General features: G+C 43.0%; 2 protein-coding genes across 5 annotated transcripts in view; one reads left to right on the forward strand and one right to left on the reverse strand.

The window, feature by feature from the left end:
- The first annotated feature begins 3754 nt into the window (after positions 1-3754).
- On the forward strand, positions 3755-8404 carry ccdc181 (coiled-coil domain containing 181). Of its 3 annotated transcripts, none has more exons than XM_063467512.1 (6): positions 3755-3907; positions 5317-5432; positions 5798-6811; positions 6896-7042; positions 7211-7371; positions 7681-8404. In XM_063467512.1, exons 2-6 carry the CDS (start codon positions 5328-5330, stop codon positions 7850-7852), a joined length of 1599 nt encoding a protein of 532 aa, XP_063323582.1. In that variant the 5' UTR covers positions 3755-3907; positions 5317-5327; the 3' UTR covers positions 7853-8404. The 3 variants fall into 3 exon arrangements, with proteins under 3 accessions (XP_063323582.1, XP_063323581.1, XP_063323583.1); XM_063467511.1 differs by having other exon boundaries at positions 3756-3907; positions 6896-7063; XM_063467513.1 differs by lacking the exons at positions 3755-3907; positions 5317-5432 and adding an exon at positions 5440-5539 and having other exon boundaries at positions 6896-7063.
- A 579-nt stretch (positions 8405-8983) lies between these two features.
- p3h2 (prolyl 3-hydroxylase 2) overlaps positions 8984-20770 on the reverse strand; it is a 45443-nt gene continuing 33656 nt past the window's right edge. For both annotated transcript variants that reach the window (XM_063466329.1, XM_063466330.1), the window contains exons 2-15: positions 19900-20052; positions 19198-19387; positions 16957-17088; positions 15618-15745; positions 13180-13269; positions 12784-12824; positions 12321-12412; positions 12078-12205; positions 11901-11996; positions 11606-11756; positions 11346-11463; positions 11176-11251; positions 10474-10614; positions 8984-9978 (exon numbers count right to left, since the gene is read on the reverse strand). In XM_063466329.1, coding sequence (XP_063322399.1) covers positions 9886-9978; positions 10474-10614; positions 11176-11251; positions 11346-11463; positions 11606-11756; positions 11901-11996; positions 12078-12205; positions 12321-12412; positions 12784-12824; positions 13180-13269; positions 15618-15745; positions 16957-17088; positions 19198-19387; positions 19900-20052 — 1629 coding nt within the window. In that variant the 3' untranslated portion in view covers positions 8984-9885. The remainder of the gene's footprint in view (positions 9979-10473; positions 10615-11175; positions 11252-11345; positions 11464-11605; positions 11757-11900; positions 11997-12077; positions 12206-12320; positions 12413-12783; positions 12825-13179; positions 13270-15617; positions 15746-16956; positions 17089-19197; positions 19388-19899; positions 20053-20770) is intronic.

Consider the following 20770-nt stretch of genomic DNA (forward strand, 5'->3'; position numbering starts at 1 on the left):
GCCAGAACAGGCAAACTGTAGTATGGCCCACTGGATGTCTTTGGAAAATGTAATGGGAGGCAGTTTGGACTTCTAACTGTACTTTCATAAGTTTAACAGCTTTTTCTACGGACAAACACCACCATGGCCATTCAAACTACACCAAAGTAATTAAGAAAAAGATGGGAAAAAACATTTTTGGACTACCTACTATAGAAATATATATATATATTTTTAATTATTTCTTTATTTTAAAAGTGGATGCTTCTGAAAATTAGCAAAAACTTTGTGTTTAATAATTACAGCACCACCTGGCCAATGAGCTACTAGAACTTTCTGTAATTGTACACAGTAATTTCTTACAATTTAAGCCCAGAGAGCCATGCTGACAGATTTCATTTACTACAGCAGCATTTGTTTATCGTGTACAAAAAAGACATATTGTTCAAATAGCACTCCTTTTTCTTATATTAGGATGAATGCAGGAATAAATGTGTTGTTAAACATTTTCACACTGGCAGAAGTTTCACTGCTCCTACAAACATAAGATCAAAGTGGGCCGTATGTGTGACTAGTTAGAAATCTCTGCTCTGGATCCCTGCTTTTCTTATCAAGAAAAAGAAAAAGTATAACAAGTAATGATTAAAAAAAAAATTTCATCCATCTAAACTGGTTTGATCGTCCTGGCATTGTGCGTACAGACTCACTATCATATCTTCTTCAGTATTTTTAATTATAACGTCTCTGGTTTTATACAACATTTCTGGATGTAAAATCCTCAGGCTCTATGGCTTCCCTTCTTATACCTTTTTATCATTATCTGTAACAACGAAAGAGTTTCAGATTAGTTTAAAGTTTGTGTTCAGGGTTTCGACACACTGAGCTGCACAGTTGGAGGTGGTCAGTTCTGTGGGGCTTCAGTGTTTCTCCACACTTAAAGAAGAGGCAGTTGGGAGTAAAAGGGAAAAGAAAGGGTCTGATAGTGACACAGGAAAGGTAGAAAGGTAATAAAGAGGGTGGGGGAGATAAAGATATAACAGGGGTTATGAGGAGGTGGACAGATAAGAGGTAAAGAGATGAGATAGGGGAAGGAGAGATGGATGAAGGCTGGGGTAGATAGAAAAATGTTAGGGGAAGGGTGGAGACAAGGCAGAGGCATGGGAAAGATAAAGGAAGGTAATAAAGAAATAAAATAAAACAGGGATACATATTCAAAGTGGGAAGGGACGAGGGTTTGATGGGACTGTGGCTGTAAAAGGTGTCAGATTTTTAGTGCGGTCCCTGCAGTTCTTTCAAAGAGCCAGAGGAAAATATTTCTCAAAGATTTTTATTTTGATTTCCTCTGAAGCTGAGTGCCTTGAGGCAACTGTTATTGTGATTTGGTACTGTATGAATAAAACCTATTTGAATTGACTTGAACATTATCGACTCTGTCCTTCTGCCTTCTTTGGATTGTTTATAGTTTTAGCAGGAAGGTCTTTTCCTGGCGCCCATGGCTTACTTGATTGACCCTGATTGGTACGACTTGGTTGTTGTGTCTCTTACTGCTCAGAAATTAGGCTCTTTCCTCTTCTGCTTAATCTCTTTGAAGATTTCCTACCTGCTGTGCTGCGACCTCAGCCTCCTTTGTCTTCTTTTCATTAAACACACAGAAACACATTTCACTGTGTGTGATGAGACAATATACGTACATTGGGAGTAAAACCCTGAATTCCACATACAGTATAATATGTGAAATAGTTATGTGTGTTTTTTCTCCTATATTTATTCATTAAACTATTTTAAATACTTTACTGACTTTGCTAATGTTTTTTTTTAACAAACTATAGGCTGAACACATACAGCAGCCTGGCACTGACTCAAGAAACCATATTTACACAATAAACATTACTGATTAAACAGTCGCCCATATTACTATTATTTACTAGCAAAGCTCTGTGCAAAGCAAAAGACCCTGACAAGGAAAAAAGTCAATAGGAGGTTAATCTGGATCAACGCCTACCCTGTGGTGGCAGGACGTACAAAGGGATCCTATAATGCTGACACCCCAGAAGTTTTCCTGCAGTCAGGATTCACTCATAACACTTTTCATTATGTTGCATGTATCCATAAATAACATGTATAAGTAGCGCTTTATAATAACGTCACACTATTTATCATTATTAAAATATTAGTAAGCTATTAGCAAGTGCTTAATTATTTATATAGCATTACGCCTCCTTAGTGTGTCATTTATAGACACAGATATATGATGACGACGATTATGATTAAAATATAGTCATACAGGGTGTAACAGTAACAGAGAGATAAACATATCTGTATTTATAGATGACATACTAAGGAGGGGTAATGATATATAAATGATGAATTAAACACTTACTAATACCTTACTAATGCTTAATACTGTGACATTATTTAAAAAGTATATATATCCAGTTGCTAGCTTGATAAAATCGAGCTCTCTTGCGGAAAAGAGGCAGAAACTTGTACCCACGTAGTGTGCACTGTTGCTGATTCCAATCATCCACTAGTGTTTTTTGTTTTTATTGACTCATACATAAAGAAATACGAAATTTACTTTTGAAAAGTAAACACATCATATAATGTGTTCGTTTTTATAAAGTCCTGAATCATTCACCAGCATCTGCAGCATTGCTGTACCGGCCACAACACTTCATGCTGAAGGCTTCTTTCAGTTGTTTCATTTTTGAGAAACATCTTTGCAAAGCTTCACCCTTTAATCATAAGGCTTATTATAAACAAATGAGAGTATGCAAAAGTATAACTTCCAAGTTTTTTAAACTACTTTGGGGTGAAAGTCTAGAGTTGCTTACTTTGACCGCTAACCATTTACACTGATGTGTTGTACACATACTTCTTATCAGAGAGGTGGTTGGAGATAAATGACTTCCTTGTAAATTTTCTCTTTTCTCTGCCCTCTTGACACTTTTTAATCTTTCATCTGTTTCCTGATTTTGTTTTACTTGCCTGCCTTTTTTTATTCTTTAATAAAACCCAAAATTAGATTAAAAATGTCACGACGTATAAAATGCAAATAAAAACGGAATGCAAAGACTCGCAAATCTCATAAACCCAAGTTTTATTCAGAACATGACACAGAAAACATATCAGTGTTTAAACTCATTGTATTCTGGGTCTTGATGCATTCTCAATCATCCAGGAAAGTAAATCTCCAAAAGTTGATTCTGTTCATCTGGACGTAGCGTTTTGTGGGAGAAAAACGGGGAACGGGATTTGGGAAACCTGCAGTCAGCTGAGACTGAAGAAGTCACTTGGATGAGTGACGAAACGCTCCCACAAAACGCTACGTCCAGATGAACAGAATCAACTTTTGGAGATCATTGTATTCTGGTTTTGTTTACATTTTACACGTCGTCCTGACATTTTTGGAATTGTTTTTTTTATTCTCACCGTAATAAAAGAGGCGATCTTCTAAGTGCAGCCTATCCTGGCTCAAATGTGTGCTTTAGTTTTGTTTAGTCATAAAGATGTGCAATAATGGAAAGACTCGCACAAGGACCCAGTTTATCTAGATTAGTGCTTTAAATTTAATCGACCTCGCTCAGCCTGGAGGAACAGATGACTCATTTAATTAACTTTACTTTGTTAAATATTTACGATCTTTTAATACCTCCTGGCTTTTCCCTCATGTTTACGCTGTGTTCATGGAGATTTTCTTTTTTGTGAATGCGTGTTTAGCGGGTGGCGTGCGCATGCGCGTGTGTAAAGCGTGTTGCTGGTCTCTATGACGACGTGTCTCTTAAACCTTTTAGGGGCCGTGGAGAGACTTGAAGCAGATTATGTGCACAGGTGTTGCTCCACAGGCCGGCGGGGACTACGCAGGCCAGTTAGACGGTCGGTTTGTTGTTTTACTGAAACAGGAAGAGGACGGAAGAAGCTGCTGCCGGTGAGTTTAACATCACTGTTGTCACACTGCTGCTTGTTCGCTTTAAAACAGATCGATGTAATCCGTCTGGGTACAAAGTCTGCTCTACAGCCTGCCCTCTGTATGCTATAAAGCATATAGATTGAAACAAAGTAAAAGCTAAAGATGACTCTGTTTCTGTGTGTTTTAAGCTGCCTGGTGGAAGTGGAAGTGGCTGTGACCCAAAGCACACATGTACTGAGTCAAAAGCGCGTATAGATGTTAGCAAGTGAGGGATATATAGGTATTAAAACCAAAAAGCCAAAAAGAATTGTAGATTTTGACAGTTATTCAACTTTGATCTAATACATGAGATGGGGACAAAGCCCTGATACAGATTTATACCTAACATAAATGAACCCACTTAAAAATGGCTGTGATGGAGTTTTTACCATCACATGGCAAATACAGGTGCTCACAAAAGCTGCAATACAGAAATATATTTCTTTTGAATTGTCTGTTGTTAGTTTTCTTAAAGCACAGGCCCTCTGTGAATAACCCTGGTCTGCCTCTATGTGCTGATCTTTGCATTATTCTTTATACTTAATGTTAACGTGCTGTTAGTGGTGCCCAGGTCGCTGGACATCAGCACCATGACTACCATTGAAGAGCCATCATTGGCTGGATGTCATGTGCAAACACTTGGGTAAATAAGGTTATCTGTACTGATATGTACCTCCTTTGTTTTCTGACCTTTACTGTTATATTTTGGCATAAAATAAACAGCACATATTCCTAGAGGGACACTAGATTTATTCAGGTTTCTGTGTGATCACCACAAATAATGTATTTAATGAGGAAGACGATGATTATGCACTTTTTTGTCTCATGTATTAAGCACTAGTCAAGAAATCATCCAACCTGTTGGTGGCAGCCTCTCTGTGATTAAACACTGCAAGAGAAACCCGAGAACACAACCAGCAGATAAAAACAATATAACAACACAATTCACACTAATGCAGCATCATAAACACCAGGTCAGATACTAAGATTTAAATCAAAGGAAATGTAAGCCTCAAGTTTGAGAACAATGCACGTTTTACTCTACAGGAAAGATGCTCACCATGTAATCCCAGATGTATCCTGGAGGGTGTTTACTGCACTGTGATCTGTACTTATTAGACTTAAATCAATAACATAAAACGGCTACTTTTCTCTTGAAGCCAAGTCACCCTCTCACAGAAAACAGTGAGTAGGAAATAATCATCAGTGATTTTAAACCTGAGGTGTTGTCGGGCTGCACAGGTGATCTCCACGGTCCACAGCGATGATCGCATCGTCACTGTGCTGTCTCAGGCTTGACTTCACTTTCTTTGGGTGCTACAGTCTGAGTGTGTGCAGGGAGAAAAACTTTGATAAGCATCACGTCACATCTTTCTGTCCCCGTTCAGTTCGGTGGTAGATGATGAGCGAAACAGTTTGCACAAAGACTCAGGAGGAGTACGAGGACGACTTTGAGAAAGATCTGGACTGGCTGATCAGTGAGGAAGGCCGGAGCGAGGACCAGGTAGGTCTGACATTACATCTCCTGCATCTCGTCTTTCTAATCTTTCTTTCCTTTTTAGCATGCAGTATATATCTGAATGCTGCTCTACTTGCTGCAGGCTGAATGAGGTGTGTATACCTGAGCCTGCTCTGTGAAAGTGTGACAGCGAGCAGTGTTGAGTTACCAGACCTGGCACACCGAGTTTGGATGTGAAACCTATGCTGCTGAAATGCAGCGGCATACTTTCACTGTTCCACTGCTGGATGCAATATTGATGAGCAAAATAAAACATACCTGTTATCTGTTGCTCAGTGTTGATGTTGCACCTTCATTTACATGCAGACTTAATTAATGCATGCAGAGTACGTCTGTCTTATCCCCCACAGGGCTCTGACTATGAGGACATAGAGGCAGACACTGACAAAGAACTGGAGGAGGGTGAGAAACGACAGGGAATGAAAGGAAAGGAGAATAACTACAAGGAAACAAACCGAGACAACAAAACAGAGCAACTGGAAGAAGATGAAGAGAGATGGCCATCTCCTATGGAACCACTGGAGTATGACTCAGACAGGGACAGTCCCAGTAAGTCATCACCTACAGCCCCACCTCCTCCAGGGATGGATGATCAAACAGACGAGGAGAAGAAGTATATCCTCGAGAAGATCCAGCAGGCTAACCGGGAGCTGCAGGATCAGGAAGTGCCAGATATGACACGACGCAGGCGGTTGCATTTTAAAGAGACATTGGTGGACCTGGTGGTGCCTCCACTGCAGTTTGAGAGAGATGGCAGCAGCGATGAAGTAGAGGGGAAAAATGGGAGCAAGGAAAGAGCTGAGGATGCACCGGCAGATACTGAAGTGTCAGGAAAGCTGTCCGAGCTAAAGATTTCACCTCGCAATGAAAGCAGGAGTTCTGAAGGAGGTTCTGGCAGGGCTGGGGAGAGCAGCGAGGGAGGCCAGGGGATGAAGGAGGGCAGAGTCCTTGTGGAGAAGGACGGGAAGTTTGACCTGGTCAGCCTAAAAGAGGTGGAGAGTCTAGCCCTTTTCCCTCCTTTAGCGAACAACGTCAGTGACAGTTCACGCTCCTCGCCTCGTGTTCAGGAGCAAAATGTAAACTCTGTTAAGATCCACAGTTCCTCCTCTTCTCCTCGCCTTCGGGCTGCCTCCTCCTCGTTTCCACAGGCAATAGATCACCTTCGGGCCCCCAGACCTCCAGCACAACCAAAGAGCAGGCCTAGCTCAGCCAGCCAGAGTCAGAGAGGCAGCCAGAGGAAAAGCAGCAAGAGGCGGGTGCAGTCTGCCACGGAGACACCCAGCCAGGCCACGTACACCCTGACCCCACAGCAGAAAGAGCAGCTGCAGAAGATCCAGGAGAGGAAGCAGAGGCTGGCCAGAGAGGTAGGAAATGCAGCGAGTTAGGTCATTTCAAAAAAAGGTCTGGCTATGGTTGCTACATTTCTTCACAGTTATTATGTTTCTCAGGCAGAACAGAGGAAGCGTGAGGAAGAAGAGCTGAAGAGGCAGGAGAACGAGCTGGCCTTCAAAGCCTGGCTGATGAGGAAGAAAGAGCAGCTTCAGGAGGAGAGAAGGATCCACAGAGCCCAGGAAATCGAGAGAATGAATTGTCAAGTATGGCCACACGGGGGCACAGTAAGCTCATAACACAGTCTCTACACGAGGACCACTTTTCCCCCCAACACTTTTTGTGTCTTAAACTTTGATGCAATACAAAGAAAGTGTCCGGTAAAAGTGACCCGACTGAGGATGGTAATACGCTGCTTCTGCGTCCCCCGTTAGAGAGACTCCAACCCGGACCCGGAGGAGGCCTTCAGGTCATGGCTTCAGAGGAAGCAGGAGCAGCAGCAGAAGGAGAGGCAGCTGGTGGAGTTCAAGAGGCTGGAGGAGGACAGTGGGTACCTGTTACACAGCCGTGAGGAGTGCGACGAGGCTTTCAAACTGTACGTCTGCTTTTAAACTTCGTAACCTGCAGAAAGTTTTCATATGATGACTTCCTGGCACACGTAAGAGTAGAGACAATCACGTCTGTCACCGCTTGTTTCTGCTCTAAGGTGAAGTTAAAGATTTACAGGTTGAATTTTGGTTTATTGATTTATATCCTGTCAGGAGTAAAGTTACATTTAGACAATATTAATAATAAAAAAGCAGGCTAATGATGCAGCCCTCATCTGGCTACATAGGGCAAATATTCTGAAAGCGTGCTGGAAGTATCTATCAGCTGACTGACAGATACCTTTTTCCTCCCTCAGGTGGCTGAAGCGAAAGCGGACGGAGAAGCGAGCGGAGCAGCAGGCGGCCCGAGAGCACTCCCGCAGGCTGGTGTTAGAGGAGCGGCGTGCGCGGCGCATGAGGGACTTGATGTGCACCGCCGGTGAAAGCAAACCGTTCAGAGTCACTGAACAGCTGGCCTACCGCTTCTGAGCCGAACCAACCCGGCACACCGACCAAAGCCACATGTTACCTCTAATCAGGGTCCCCACAAACTCAAACTAAGGACTCGGGCTCGTTACAGAGAGCAGGTATAAACTCCCAAGTTTGTTAAACACGAGATGACGGAAATCCAGGTTATTTGTTCCAGAAAGAGGGTTAACTTAAACTCTGACTCCCCCCGACACACTGTTTCATTTCCTCATTGACAGGGTTAATATCAAAGTGTGTAGCAGAATGCATTAATATGCACATGAAATCCCAGGCAGATGTTAGTTCAGTGGTGCATTTAACACGAGTGCTTTTAGAATCAACCAGCCTTGGATCGTGGATGCGATCAGCACACACTGTAGATTTATTAACAACTCAAAATCTGTTGGCTACATGTTTGTAACATGCTGACTCTGTGGTCAGTAAGGCGGCTGCCTGCTAAATATTTAAATGACACTTTTCTGTCCACCTGTTTTCTTTTTTTACGATAAATATGACTCAGTCCACTGGATGGGTGCGTGGGTGGATGGATGGATGGGTGCGTGGGTGGATGGATGGGTGGGTGCGTGGGTGGATGGATGGATGGATGGATGGGTGGGTGGATGGATGGGTGGGTGCGTGGGTGGATGGATGGGTGGGTGGGTGGATGGATGGGTGGGTTCCCCGCTATGGTGAACTATGACATCACAGCTCTGCTGTTTATCTACTCGTGTGTTTAACTCTGATCAGTTCTGAGTCTGATCATTGGGAAGCACAAACTCAGAGTTTACTGACCCTGGTTTCTGTAGCAGGGCCCTGGTGGAGTTTCTTGTTTGTCATTTTTGAGCTCGAGTACATTTGTAAAAGTACACCACAGTGACCTCTCCTCTGTAAATAACTGAATAACATTAAATACAGGTGTGGCATGGTTTGAGTAAATGCTTGCACAAGTTTTGAGTATGGGCGGAGCTCCTGACAAAGCGCTGTGATGTAATCCTGAATAAAAATGACCTTTTTCTTATCGTCTGTCTTTTCTCTGAGAGTTTGGTTACATAAATACAACGTTTTCTGGTAAATAGTATTGTTAGTTGCTATACGTAATTACACACGAAACAATATGGACACAAAACACATGAAATATTTTTAATTTATAGGCATGTACACATACATGTGTTCTTCAGCTTTTCAGAATTAAACAGTAAAACATTTTGAACCCACGTAGAAAAGCCAAGTTACTCTTATTTATTTTTCTTCTCCACCTGATCTCCAGTGCACGACTCGACCGTTCTGGACCAACCACACAAAGTAATAAAAGACCGTTATTCAACACGTATTCCTTGAAACAGGAATAATTGGCATCTTTTATGAAAAAAAGTTTCTTATATTAAATGTAGCCAGCAGCTGTCATTACAAGACAAACACAATGAAAAACCAAACACACTCTGTCCTCGTGTCAGTGAGCATCTTAGGCAGTGTTGTGCAGTGATTTATTACAACTAATGAACTAAACTGACTAAAGATGTTTCCTGTTTCACTTAAATATTCAACAAGACACTAATTATTCAGATGAGTCTCATTTTAGACTCTGAGAAAACAACAGTGCACCGCGTATTTAAAAATATATTACAGTCATAGAAATACAAAATGATAAAAAGGGATAATGTGCTTAATATCATACTTGCCTGTACCATTTGTGAAGACACATGTTAATATATGAACATACAGTGAAAATGAAATATTGGTGTTTAAGTCTGCTGCCCAAACACGACCCAAAGAGTGAAACTTCACAGTTGAGTGAGATTACAGACGCAAGCTGACGACAGTCTGTCGCTCCAAACACACGGAGGCTGTGATTGGATCGAACGCCCAAGAACCAAAATGTAAACTCAAGTTTGAATGAGAAGCAGGAGGAAAAATCAAAATAACACAAAACGACATTAACCTTGCACTTCCAAAACAGTAGAAAAATAGAAATGTTCTGATCCAGAGGTCATTCAATAAATAGTGAAAACATATACAAGTGTTTGATTGAAGAAGGTGGCGCCATTCTGACGTTTCTACAACTCATCTTTGGGGTTGATGTTGAGACCTTGACCGAACACATGCTGCATGTCCAGGGCCTGGACCACCTCGTCCGCCTGCAGTCGCTCCTGTAGCAGGAAACAGTTTGTCCAACACATTTATTAAACAGCACAAATTCAGTGAGATTTTTTTGTTTTTGTACATTTTTGGTTAAAACATTCTTCCTTTCCAAATGGTCCCAGTGATTTCTACCAGTATAACCAGTATCACAAAGGATTATTTTTCACAATAAGTTGTTCTACTGTTGAGACTTTAATACAGCAGCACGTATTTAAGTACACAGTGATCACTGGCACATGACTCCTGCCTCTTAAGAGGTCCCGACATATCGACAGAACACCTGAACGTTTTCTTGATAGAACGACAACAAAGCAAGTGTCCAGGACACGGCACTGAATCCTCTGACAGCGTCCTCCATTATAAACTAAGGTAGTTTTTATTCTACCAACTGAGTAACAATGTGACACTGTTACAGTGTAACCAGTTACTTTTCTCAGTTTATTCTGCAAAGACGGTAATTAGAGACTCCAACAGCAGATGTAGAAAAAGAAGCTACGTTTTACCAGTTCTCTGTAGAGTGGGTTCAGGGTGAACCAGAGAGCCACAGCACACCTCTGCCCACTCGTAACGGCCTTCACGCCGTGTGGATTTTCCCCTCCTGATGAGAAACCTACCATTCTGCCACACTTTGGTTTCACTGATGCCTGAAGGGGATGACAGAAGGACAGACGTGAGGCTACGATGATCTTGTGATGTGAGCACAAAGCTGAAGATAAAAATCATCAACTTCACACATTATTAGGATTTTAAAATAAATATTGTTATGTTTGTGAGTTTTTGGGTTTCCAACGGTCCAGTTCCTCAGAGTTTTTAAGGTCACACTGCACACCATGCTGGGATATTCCAGCTTTCCAGCCATTAACTCTCTGTGAAACACCTTGTTGGTGCAAAAATACTCATGCTTGTCAGACTATGTTAGCTTTTTTTGTAGGCAAAAATGTGTCCTTTGGCTGGTTTCAATTTAAAATGAGTTCCTTGCCAGGTTGTTATAGACACAGTAAGGTTCCTTTTAAAAAGAAATCTTTGAATGATTCATGTGTCAGTGTTAAATGGCTTAAACAGAAAAACATTCCTCTGAAAACTAGTGACAAAGCAGCCTGAAGAACTACTGCTCAAGAATATTTAACACGAACTTACAAGTAAACCTGTTTGGAAGCAAAATAAATAAAAGCTAGGAAATCATCTTTGCTGGGCAAACTTCTCACCGTGACGGTTTTGGCATCCATTTCTGTAAATATGAACTCCCCTCCTTCAAAGTCGCCATTTAGATATAACAGTGCACTGAAACAAAGATGGACATTAAAGCAGGAACATCTGCACGTCTCACAGTATAAAACAAACCTCACAAACACTTCAGTCTGGATAAACCTGGTACCTGTAGTCTCTGTTTGTGTAAGCTGGAGGTTCCTTCCAGCACTCATTGGCATCAGGGTCCAACAAGCAGTTGTCAGCATGGATGGGATGGCTCAGGTCATTCCTGTGATCTTGCTGACCTAAGGGAAAAATAACGACACTGCTTTTCATGTGACGGTAAATGCAACAACCGTCCATCTTCCTGGATATTTGAAATCATCGGTGTGAAAGGCAGCATTTTATTTCCTTTACTAAACACTGGTTATGGCATCAGCTGAAGACCTTTGATGGCTGTCCGGCACACCAGGTGTGTGTAGGAGAAGTGCAACGTGGAGTTTAGCACGAAATACGACTCGATGATTCGTCTCGCCCGCTCGCTGGTTTCGTAGAAGAGGCGAGCACTTCTCATTGGCACTCTGCCCTCAAAGCCGTGCTGGGAGGAGAGAGAGAAAAGGATTTTAAACGCCATCAAAGTGGAGGTAACCTAACAGTCCTGTTTACAGTTTACGAAGCTTGTCCTAATATTGATAACCAGACTGGAAATTAGAGACTTGTTTGTTTAGTAACCAGTGTTTACCTGCAGGGTTTTAAGCACACTGGCTCCTTCAAACATCTCATTGGGAGTGTGAGGGGACATCCTCCCTTTGTAACCGTCTCCTGCCATTGTGACAGTCTTTAGGACAAGAATACAAAAACAATACAGTTTCACACACTGAGACAGAAACAAATGCACGATCTGTAAAACTGTCCTTACATGTGCCAGCTGTCTGAGCTCTGCACACTCTTCCTCAGATATAACATGATCCAGCAGCACCCGCTGGGTCCCGTTCAAAGCCGCCGAGTTCTGCACCAGCTGCACGCCCTCGTACAACAAGGGGCCACCTGCACAGATCACAGCACAGCATTGGAAGAACGCAGACTGTTATCTCAGCCAGTGGTGGTCTTCATCCTTTTAGCTCCTCATTCTGCTTCGTCTGTGTTAGCAGCAAAACTTTACCTTCCTTGAGACTCTGCAGAGACGTGACGGTGACATTTTTCTTATGCGAGATGGGAACATACTCCATCCAGCCATCGGTGCCTGAGGGAACGCTGAATGTGGAGAGAACCTGGTGTGAAGATACCCACTCAGGAGCAGCAGCGACATACAGTATGAACATTTTCTGAATTTAACGCATACAGGATCAAATTTGCATGAAGCTCACAACACAAATACTGGAACTGTGTTTAGCTTCGTAGACGTCTCCACCTGCCTGGAGCTGGAGCAAACCAGCGAGGTGTGCTGTTTGAAGGTTTGACACACAGATTTAAAAACGTCCGTCTATAAAGCTGAGCGAGCGTGGCGAGGGTGAACCAGCACATGCCTTTAATCTAGAAACTTTGGATTTGTGAACTGAAAGGCAGTCTTTTCATTACCAGACACTAAAGGATGACTATACATCACGTTGTTTAAAGTGTTTCACCTGTTTGAGTCATCTCTTCCACCTGTGCTCCTCCAGTAGTTCTGAAAGAAAAGAGAAATCTGTAAATTTGACATTTTTAGCTGCACGTATTGTTACGTGTGGCGGCACGGCCAGCAGATGGCGCTGTTAGCTGAGCAGATAGAAGTGCAGCAGCGATGCCAGACACCTGTTACCCCTGCTTTGAATGAGCCAGCAGCAGCAGGGGCGCATTAAGGCTGTTACACACTCTGCAGGAGATCTGCTCTGCATCACAAACATACGGACTCACTTACCAACAACTGCTCGTTAAATTACAAACTAAATCTCCTTTCATTTTTGGGGGAAAACAAAATTAAAGAACGTCGGTTTGTTATTAAGCGCGCAAAGGCTGCTCCAGGGTTTTATAGCATAACTTACCCCTTCTGTGAATTCTGCACCCATGATTTTGCTGCCAATCAGAAGGAGCTCTAGTTCCTGTTTGTGCCTCCTCAGGTACCATGCAGCTTTCTGTTGAACAAAAAAGGTGGAGGATTTATGGTGAACAGAGTAAAGGAAAATGTCATTTGCATTGTTTTTCTGCAGATAATGAAACGCTGCTGTCTGACAAACTCCACCTGTCTGAGGTTAAAACCCTGTTAGCGACTCACCTGTTAACAACAAAACTAATTAGTTGCAAATTGTTTCTGTTTTAGTTCCGCTTACTTTTCCAACCCTCGACTCCAGAGACACAACAATGGCATCAAATTTAAAATGAGCCAATATTTAGCAGCAAACAGTAAAATGTCTCACTTTAAACATTTGATTTATTTCTACGTTATATTCTAAATAAAATTTGGGGTTGTGAGATTTGCGAATGGCTGTTTTACACAAATGTGTAAACCACGACAACATATGAAAGAAATAAGAAAATGGGAAAGACAGCACGGTTTTATTTGTTCTCTCTTGCAGAAAACGCCTTCAGACAAAATTATTCATATTTTAATACGAGTCCTAGATAACTCAGAGGTCTGTCCATAATTTCTCCAAGCTCTAAAAGTCACAGGGTATTCCTCTTGTCCGCATAAAGGAAATGAGAATGAGACTGTGTTTCCTTTGGCTCTCTGCGCTTCAGTGCCAGGGCTAATGGTTTGTGATGAACTCTCCTCATTTTCTCAGAGGGAAACTTTCCCTCCTCAGGGTAAAAAAGGAATAATACTGCAGTAACACAGAGAGCTGCTCTGAATTGAGGTGGATTGTGTAAAATCTAATGCTCCCACAGTGTCTCACACACTTCTGTGGGCAGCGTGACATGATTTTTTTCTCCTCCCGAGTGCCTAAGAAGCCAGACTCATTAGCGGGGAGGCGGTCGGACGTGGCAGGGGATCCCGGACTCTGTAAATGAACTCTCCCCAAAAGAGGGAGAGGACGCAGAAGGAGGGAGTCTGCGGCCCAGTGACTTTTCTGTAAACTGATGGGGATGGAAAGGCTTAGACAATATGCAGGCTATGAGTGAAAACCAAAAAACCAAGCAGTTTGACTTTCAGTCTCACACACACACACACACACACACACACACACACACACACACACACACACACACACACACACACACACACACACACAGTGTCTCTAATGAGTAACAGGCTTTAGGAGAGAAGCTGTTTACTTGGAGCTGAACTGAGGCAGCGTTTGACTCTTAAAGCAGCTGATCAGAGTTTAGGAAGAACAAACGCTCAGCGCACAAGTAGCTGATGAGCAGTAGTCAGCCTCTGCAGATTTAATTTTCACTAGCGTGCAGACATTTAGCCTTTAGTTACTCAGAATAACAATAAAAAAGATGGCAGGGGGAAAATATGTTGCCGTAAACATTGGATGTCGATAGAGTGAAATGTGCCGAGTGCTGCCAGCTGGATAGAAAACGTACACAAGTGAAAAGCAAACTTGAAGAGGCAGCAGCTGCCAAGTGGCAAGTAGCTGCTTCATCCAAGACATACAGCAGGAGGGCTGCTGCCTCTCGTCTCCTCGGTTTTCCTTAAATCCACACTTTTCCTCTCCGGTCCTGGACGTCTCACGCCAACACTCCTGTTACATTACTGCACATCCATCTCAAGTGGAATCTTTAGCCTTTATTTAATCTTTCATTACTGTTTCTTTGAAGCACTTGCCAGTTACCTCAGCCTCATTCCTCTCAGTGCAGAAAGGTGTTTGAAAGAGTTTAAACATTGTTCTCGTAACTTAAAAGAAACCATATAAATCCCCAGAGCGCCTCGATTAACCTGATTGCACCGTCCAGCTTTGAGTCTTTGAAAAGAGGAAAAAGAACGAGCAGAATCTGCAGCTTCGTCCTCACGTCTGCAGATAATTAACAAATACCGGCGGCGATCAGTGCTCGGCCTCCTAGTGATGCACATATGGTATGAATTTCAAAATCCTACGTCACCTTGTTCCCAAGTTATCGCATTCACAAGATTTTCAAAGAACATCACCTCTGACCTCTAACCTTGAGGTCAGAGGTCACTGAGACTCGAACTTGTCCGAGGTTTTTAGTAGAAACATCTATGCCATCAGTTTGTGTCCACGCCACCTGCCTTCCAGTCGCTTCAGTGAAATCTTCTCAAATGAATTGTTGGTGTTTTATTTGCATTTTTAATTTCTTCGGTAAAACTTCCATCTTTACAAACAAACTCAAACAAACAGAGGCCAAAATAAATGATCACAGCTCTCTCATGCAGCATCCTGCATATTCGAGCAGTAACATAGCCGGGCACAGACACTAAACACACTCAACACATTGCTCTTCTTATTAAGTTTAATTTAGAGGCCCATTCACTAAATTCACCTATTTTCTGGTGTCTTCACGTCCATCAGCTCCTTACCTCTCGTGGCTCAGCATCATGTCCCAGCTCCTCTCTGTAGTAATCGGCGTTTTCCTTCATGAACTCCTCTCCCTCGTGGAACAAAAGGTAGGTGAGAGCGCACTGCAGCGCCTCCTCCAGCCTGCCCGCTGCAGAGACACACACAAAGCAAATGAAGGAGTTTTATCTTGGAGTTTCCACAGGAGTAGACTGTAACATACATGTCACACATGTGCAAAGCGTGTAACGAGTGTTTTGTGAAAGGACTGTGGAGTATGTGAGTATATGAGATCCATGTATCACAGCTGACGTTTCAAAACTCTCATTACAAATGAAGCCAAAGGTTGACGTAGTGGAGACGGCACACACACAGGCTCAGGGTTGCTACAACAGAAGGAGATCAGCGGCCCGTCACCGAACGCTTCCTGAAACATCTGTGAGCACAAACGCACTCCTGACGACAGGCTGAAGGTTAACCAAAGATCTCCTACCTCTGCTGAAGTTTACTATCTCCTCCCAGACGTCAGAGTGTGGAGTTTTGAGCTTCAGCAGATAGAAAATGCCACTGACGTTTTTAGGAAACATAAGCTGCAACGGTATGAGTCATGCTGGTGCTGAGGAGCGAAACAGCAGGAGGCCACAGTGTAACAGGCAGCGACATCACTGCCTCGCAGGCAACAAGCAGCTGCCTTAAATTTCCAACCTTTAAGCAACAGGATGTTAGCACGAGTGCTCCGCGGATAAACGACCACTTTTTATCAAGAAAACAATGTCGGACAAAAGTTCAAACTTTTTAAGTCTGATTAGAAAAAATAGTTTCGCCTTTTTGTAACTGAGTCATTTCCATTATTATCACACAGCAGCCAAAAAAAGAAAGAAAGAGACACACCCACACTTCAGACCCACTGATCCACGATTCCTTATTGGAGCCACATGTTTACAGGTCACCACGTATAATCAGTGATGTCACAACTCGCCAGCGCGCCATCTTTTCCCGTCTATGCTTTGTTGCCATGCCAACACTCCCGTGCTGAACTCTTCACTCCCTCGTTTAGATGTTTTCACACTCGCGTACACCACAGAGCACCAGCGTCAGATTCAGCCACGCCATTAATGCTCGTGATACAAGGTGAGACTCGACCGGGCGTGCCGATCCGCTCGGCTCGTCTGCAGCTCTTTGCGGTCGTGGGGCCTTCGTGTACACACACGCATGTGTTTGTGTGGGCGTTGGATTCATGGGTGGATCCATGATCCATCTTCTTTGTTCATAATTGTGCAGTCAGACTGAGCTTCACACAGACACAGATAATGTCTGAAAGTATTGTGCAGTCACCATTTTTTACACTAAAGAAAAACCTACCTTTGAAGTAGGCAAACTGAAGGTAATCGTAGTGTAGAGGCAGGTAGTTCTCCATAGGTGAGAGGCGGCCGGGTCGAGTAGCGAGGTCTCTGACACACTCGTGCTCACAGTGCAGCACCTGAGTGAAGTGATCTGCAAACAACCAAAGGAAAAAATCTCAGAGCTGGTCTTTGATTTGGAGTTTAGCATAAATTCCTTCCGCTGTGAGACGAGGATGTGACTTTTCCAGGTAGGTAACCACGGGATCATGCAGAGAGTGAACTCTCATATTGTTGCTTTATGTTCATAGTTCCAGAAACTGAAAAGATGTTTGACAATAGGCCTGAAAGAAGCTGCAGGAGGGATCCTGTTACAGGATGTCCTGTGTTCAAAGTGGACAGACACTCTGCGCTGTGTCCACAAATACACTCCAACATACACACTTAACAAACAGACACTTTATGTTATAATTACTGCAACTTATACAGATGGTATGAGACCAGCTCAGGGGTAAAGAGATCTGTGCACATTAAAGGCCGACTTTCAGCTGGTCTCATGGAAAAGAGCGAGAGCTAATCTCAGGGCAGATACTTCATCAAAACACTGACGAATCCCAGTAAAGTCTAATCTAAAACACAGAACATCTGAGAACTTTACGAGTCCAAATTTGGAAAATAACTGGATAAAAACGTTGATAAATAAATGAAAAAGGTTCTCGCAGTTTTCCAGTCTTGGCAGATCTTTTTAGAATTAAACATTTATGGAAATTCAAAAAACAAAAAACAAGACTCAACATATGATTTGCTCATGTTCATCCCTGAGAGGAGAGCCAGCAGAGCTCGATGAGCGTGCTTTATGAGGACGTGTGCTCATCGTTTATGTCCAAGTATACTGAGGTGATGTCTGAGCAGCTGCAGCAGCGCTTTCCTTACTCTCTGTTTTAGGAGTCTCGCAGGAGCAAAGGTCGGATCTGAATCATGCAAAGGGATTTGACTTTCTGGGTCAGTGAAGGAGAAAGTAATCCTTTAAAACTCCCGTATATGCGAGTCATGTTGCGCATTATGACGATCGCAGCCTGTGCCGTGGCAGCGCTGTGGAAAATAACCCTCCAACTGTAAGTAAAACAAAGCCTCTCAGCGTTTATGCATCCTGGATACGACTAACCTGCAGCTAAAACTCGCCTCAGCTTCCACAGACAAAGATCTGACTCTTACAATAATAATAATAATAATAATAACACCCCTGCCCAAAGTCCCAGTGTAATATAATAATACTAAAATTATAATTGTGATCTGGTAGAAGAGATTTTACACGCCTGGTTCTATGCAACAAGATCATTAAGGTCTACAGAAACAACACAAACTGATAGCAGTATGTGAAGCATGAGATAAGTGCGTGTTATTTATCCAGCTCATTAAAAACGTTTGAATAATATTCTGTGATGAAACTATGCGGTTAACCTTTTCGCCAGCTGTCAGTGTGATGGACGCCAGTCTGCCAGTGACCTTTGGAGTTGAACTGAGAGACGCCATTAGGAAGATAAAGTCGTGTAAATTACACTAACTTTCATTTTTGCTGTTAAAACCCCCCAAAGCTGTCAATGTGAAAAAACACTGAACCGTTTAAAAAAATCTTATCTCGTGGTGTGTTCAGGTACAAGAATAAAAGCTCCTAAAAGTCAGCTTCACAACACTTTTCCTTTTATCTGTCACACCTCTAGTCTCAGCTACAGAAACCTTCATATTCTGAATGAATAAAAACCAAAACACATCCAATAATTGCATGGATGTCACTACAATTTTAGTTAATGAGCCCAGGCATGTAGTAACTAATGTTCCTTTAAGCAAAGACGCCAAGAACAACAAGTTAAATTGCAGCAGTGGAATGAGGTGACGGGAGAGAGAGAGCTGGCCTGGGTTCAGGCCGTTTCTGCCAAAGATGGTTATGAAGCATGTCGACTGACTCCCAGAGCTAACCAAACAGCTCTGCTAATAATTCTGAACAGAATCAAATAAACTGAAATTTATTGGGACTCGTATTCTTAAAAAACATGCAGCTCAAACTCGACTGACTGGTGCAGACAGATGTGCCATGGCTTTTGACTTTGCGCGGGACACATGAGAGAAGACATGCGACCTCGGTTCAACTGCTTTCTTTTATTATTGGATGGCAGTGAAAAGCGGGAGAGCAAAGCAAAGGTCACAGGGCAGACTGGAACCCAGACGCCTCCTCGACAGAGGCACCTCGAGACTGGTTTCTTACCTGATACGACTTCATGGAGGCTGTAGCGGTATCGGAGGTGGTCTTGGCCCTCAAACTTCTGCGGGCCTTGGCACAACGCCCGACAGTCCACGTCTACCTTGTAGTATTCCACCAACGCCTCCTCAAAGAGAGCAATCGCTCCTTCGTAGTCGCCTTTATCGTACAACTGCACTGCCGCTGTGAAGGAGCGCTGCGACAGGAGGCGAGAACCAAGACAAAAATGATTTCAGCCATATAGTCACAGAGCAATAGGATTCCCATAATGATGACAGCTGTGAAAAAATAGATCTGATGTTCCTCTGGTGAACGTCACGTTCTGCCACCGAGGAAGGGCGGGGCAGCAAATGCTTCAGCAAAAACACTTTGGACTAACCCACGTTTTAAGTTAAAGCTTTGAACTGAGGCACAAGTTTCACTTAGTGAGACACTGAGTGGCAGCTTCACCACAGCTGCCGCTGAGATGTTTCCAATCATTAAATTACAAGCACCATTAACACAAAGCCCCTTCAAACAGGAAGCGCCGTTTCCCATGGTTTCCAATTTTTGGAAAGAAGCAAAGTAGGAAAAGTGAAACCTCGGGCAGAAATGCTTTTTGTAAGTATTAAATTCAGTACATGTGGTTTATGAAGATGCATCAGGACATGTGCGGCATGAAACCCAAATAAACTGAAATGTCTGACTGATTAAGATTTTGTGTCTTGCCTGGTGAGGCCGGGCTTCTCGGTCCACAAAGTGGGTTTCCTCGACGCCCTGCAGGTTTTTGTACTGCTCCAGGTCCCGGCCCATCTCCACATGCTCTGGATTGGCCTGGAAGTAGGTGTGAGCCGCCTCTGCAGCCTTGTCGGGCCGCTGCAACTGGAAATAAAAGGAGCACAGACAGAAAGAAAAAGGGGTTATTGAAATAGTCGTGTCAGCAGAATTAAGAACTGTGGCTGACCCAGAAATGGGATTAAAGTTTGAGGTGTGACGGGCATTTTGGAGCAAACTACAGTAGAATTCAGACAAGAAAAGCTTTTTATCTTCATGTTTGCAGCATTAAACAGATGGACAGCTCTCTGCTATCCATAAGCTGACGTGCTATACCTGGAAAAGAATCTGCAGCCGTTCTTCTGAAGCATCTGCCCGAAGAAACAGATTACTTTCCTAAAATTTTTGGCATGCAATTTTTGAACTCACTTGAAATAAGTAATATATCTACATTTGTTTCATTAAGCCAGAGAAGAACTCAGTAAGCAGATTTAGTAGCCCACACTGTCTCCATCCACATCCTGTCAATAAATAGAGCTGTCAGTGTTACAGCTGCTGGATAACTTCTTTGCACCCAGTGAACTCTGTGGGTTTTATAAGTAATATAACAAAATAATCATCTGTACCTTGGAGTATTACAGTGTTTCTTCCTCACTCAAACTCAAATGCATCCAAGGTGCTCGTCTGCCATAAAGGAGCAACACGGGGTGGCAAGCACACGTTCAGCATGTGCAGGAGTCGGAGGCTGAAACAGCAACGCTGCACCTGAACAACTGCTGCCCATAAAGCCAAACGACGAGAGGTTTAAAAATTCAACGAAACGAAC

Source organism: Pelmatolapia mariae, linkage group LG23, assembly GCF_036321145.2.
Source record: "Pelmatolapia mariae isolate MD_Pm_ZW linkage group LG23, Pm_UMD_F_2, whole genome shotgun sequence".
NCBI lineage: Eukaryota > Metazoa > Chordata > Actinopteri > Cichliformes > Cichlidae > Pelmatolapia > Pelmatolapia mariae.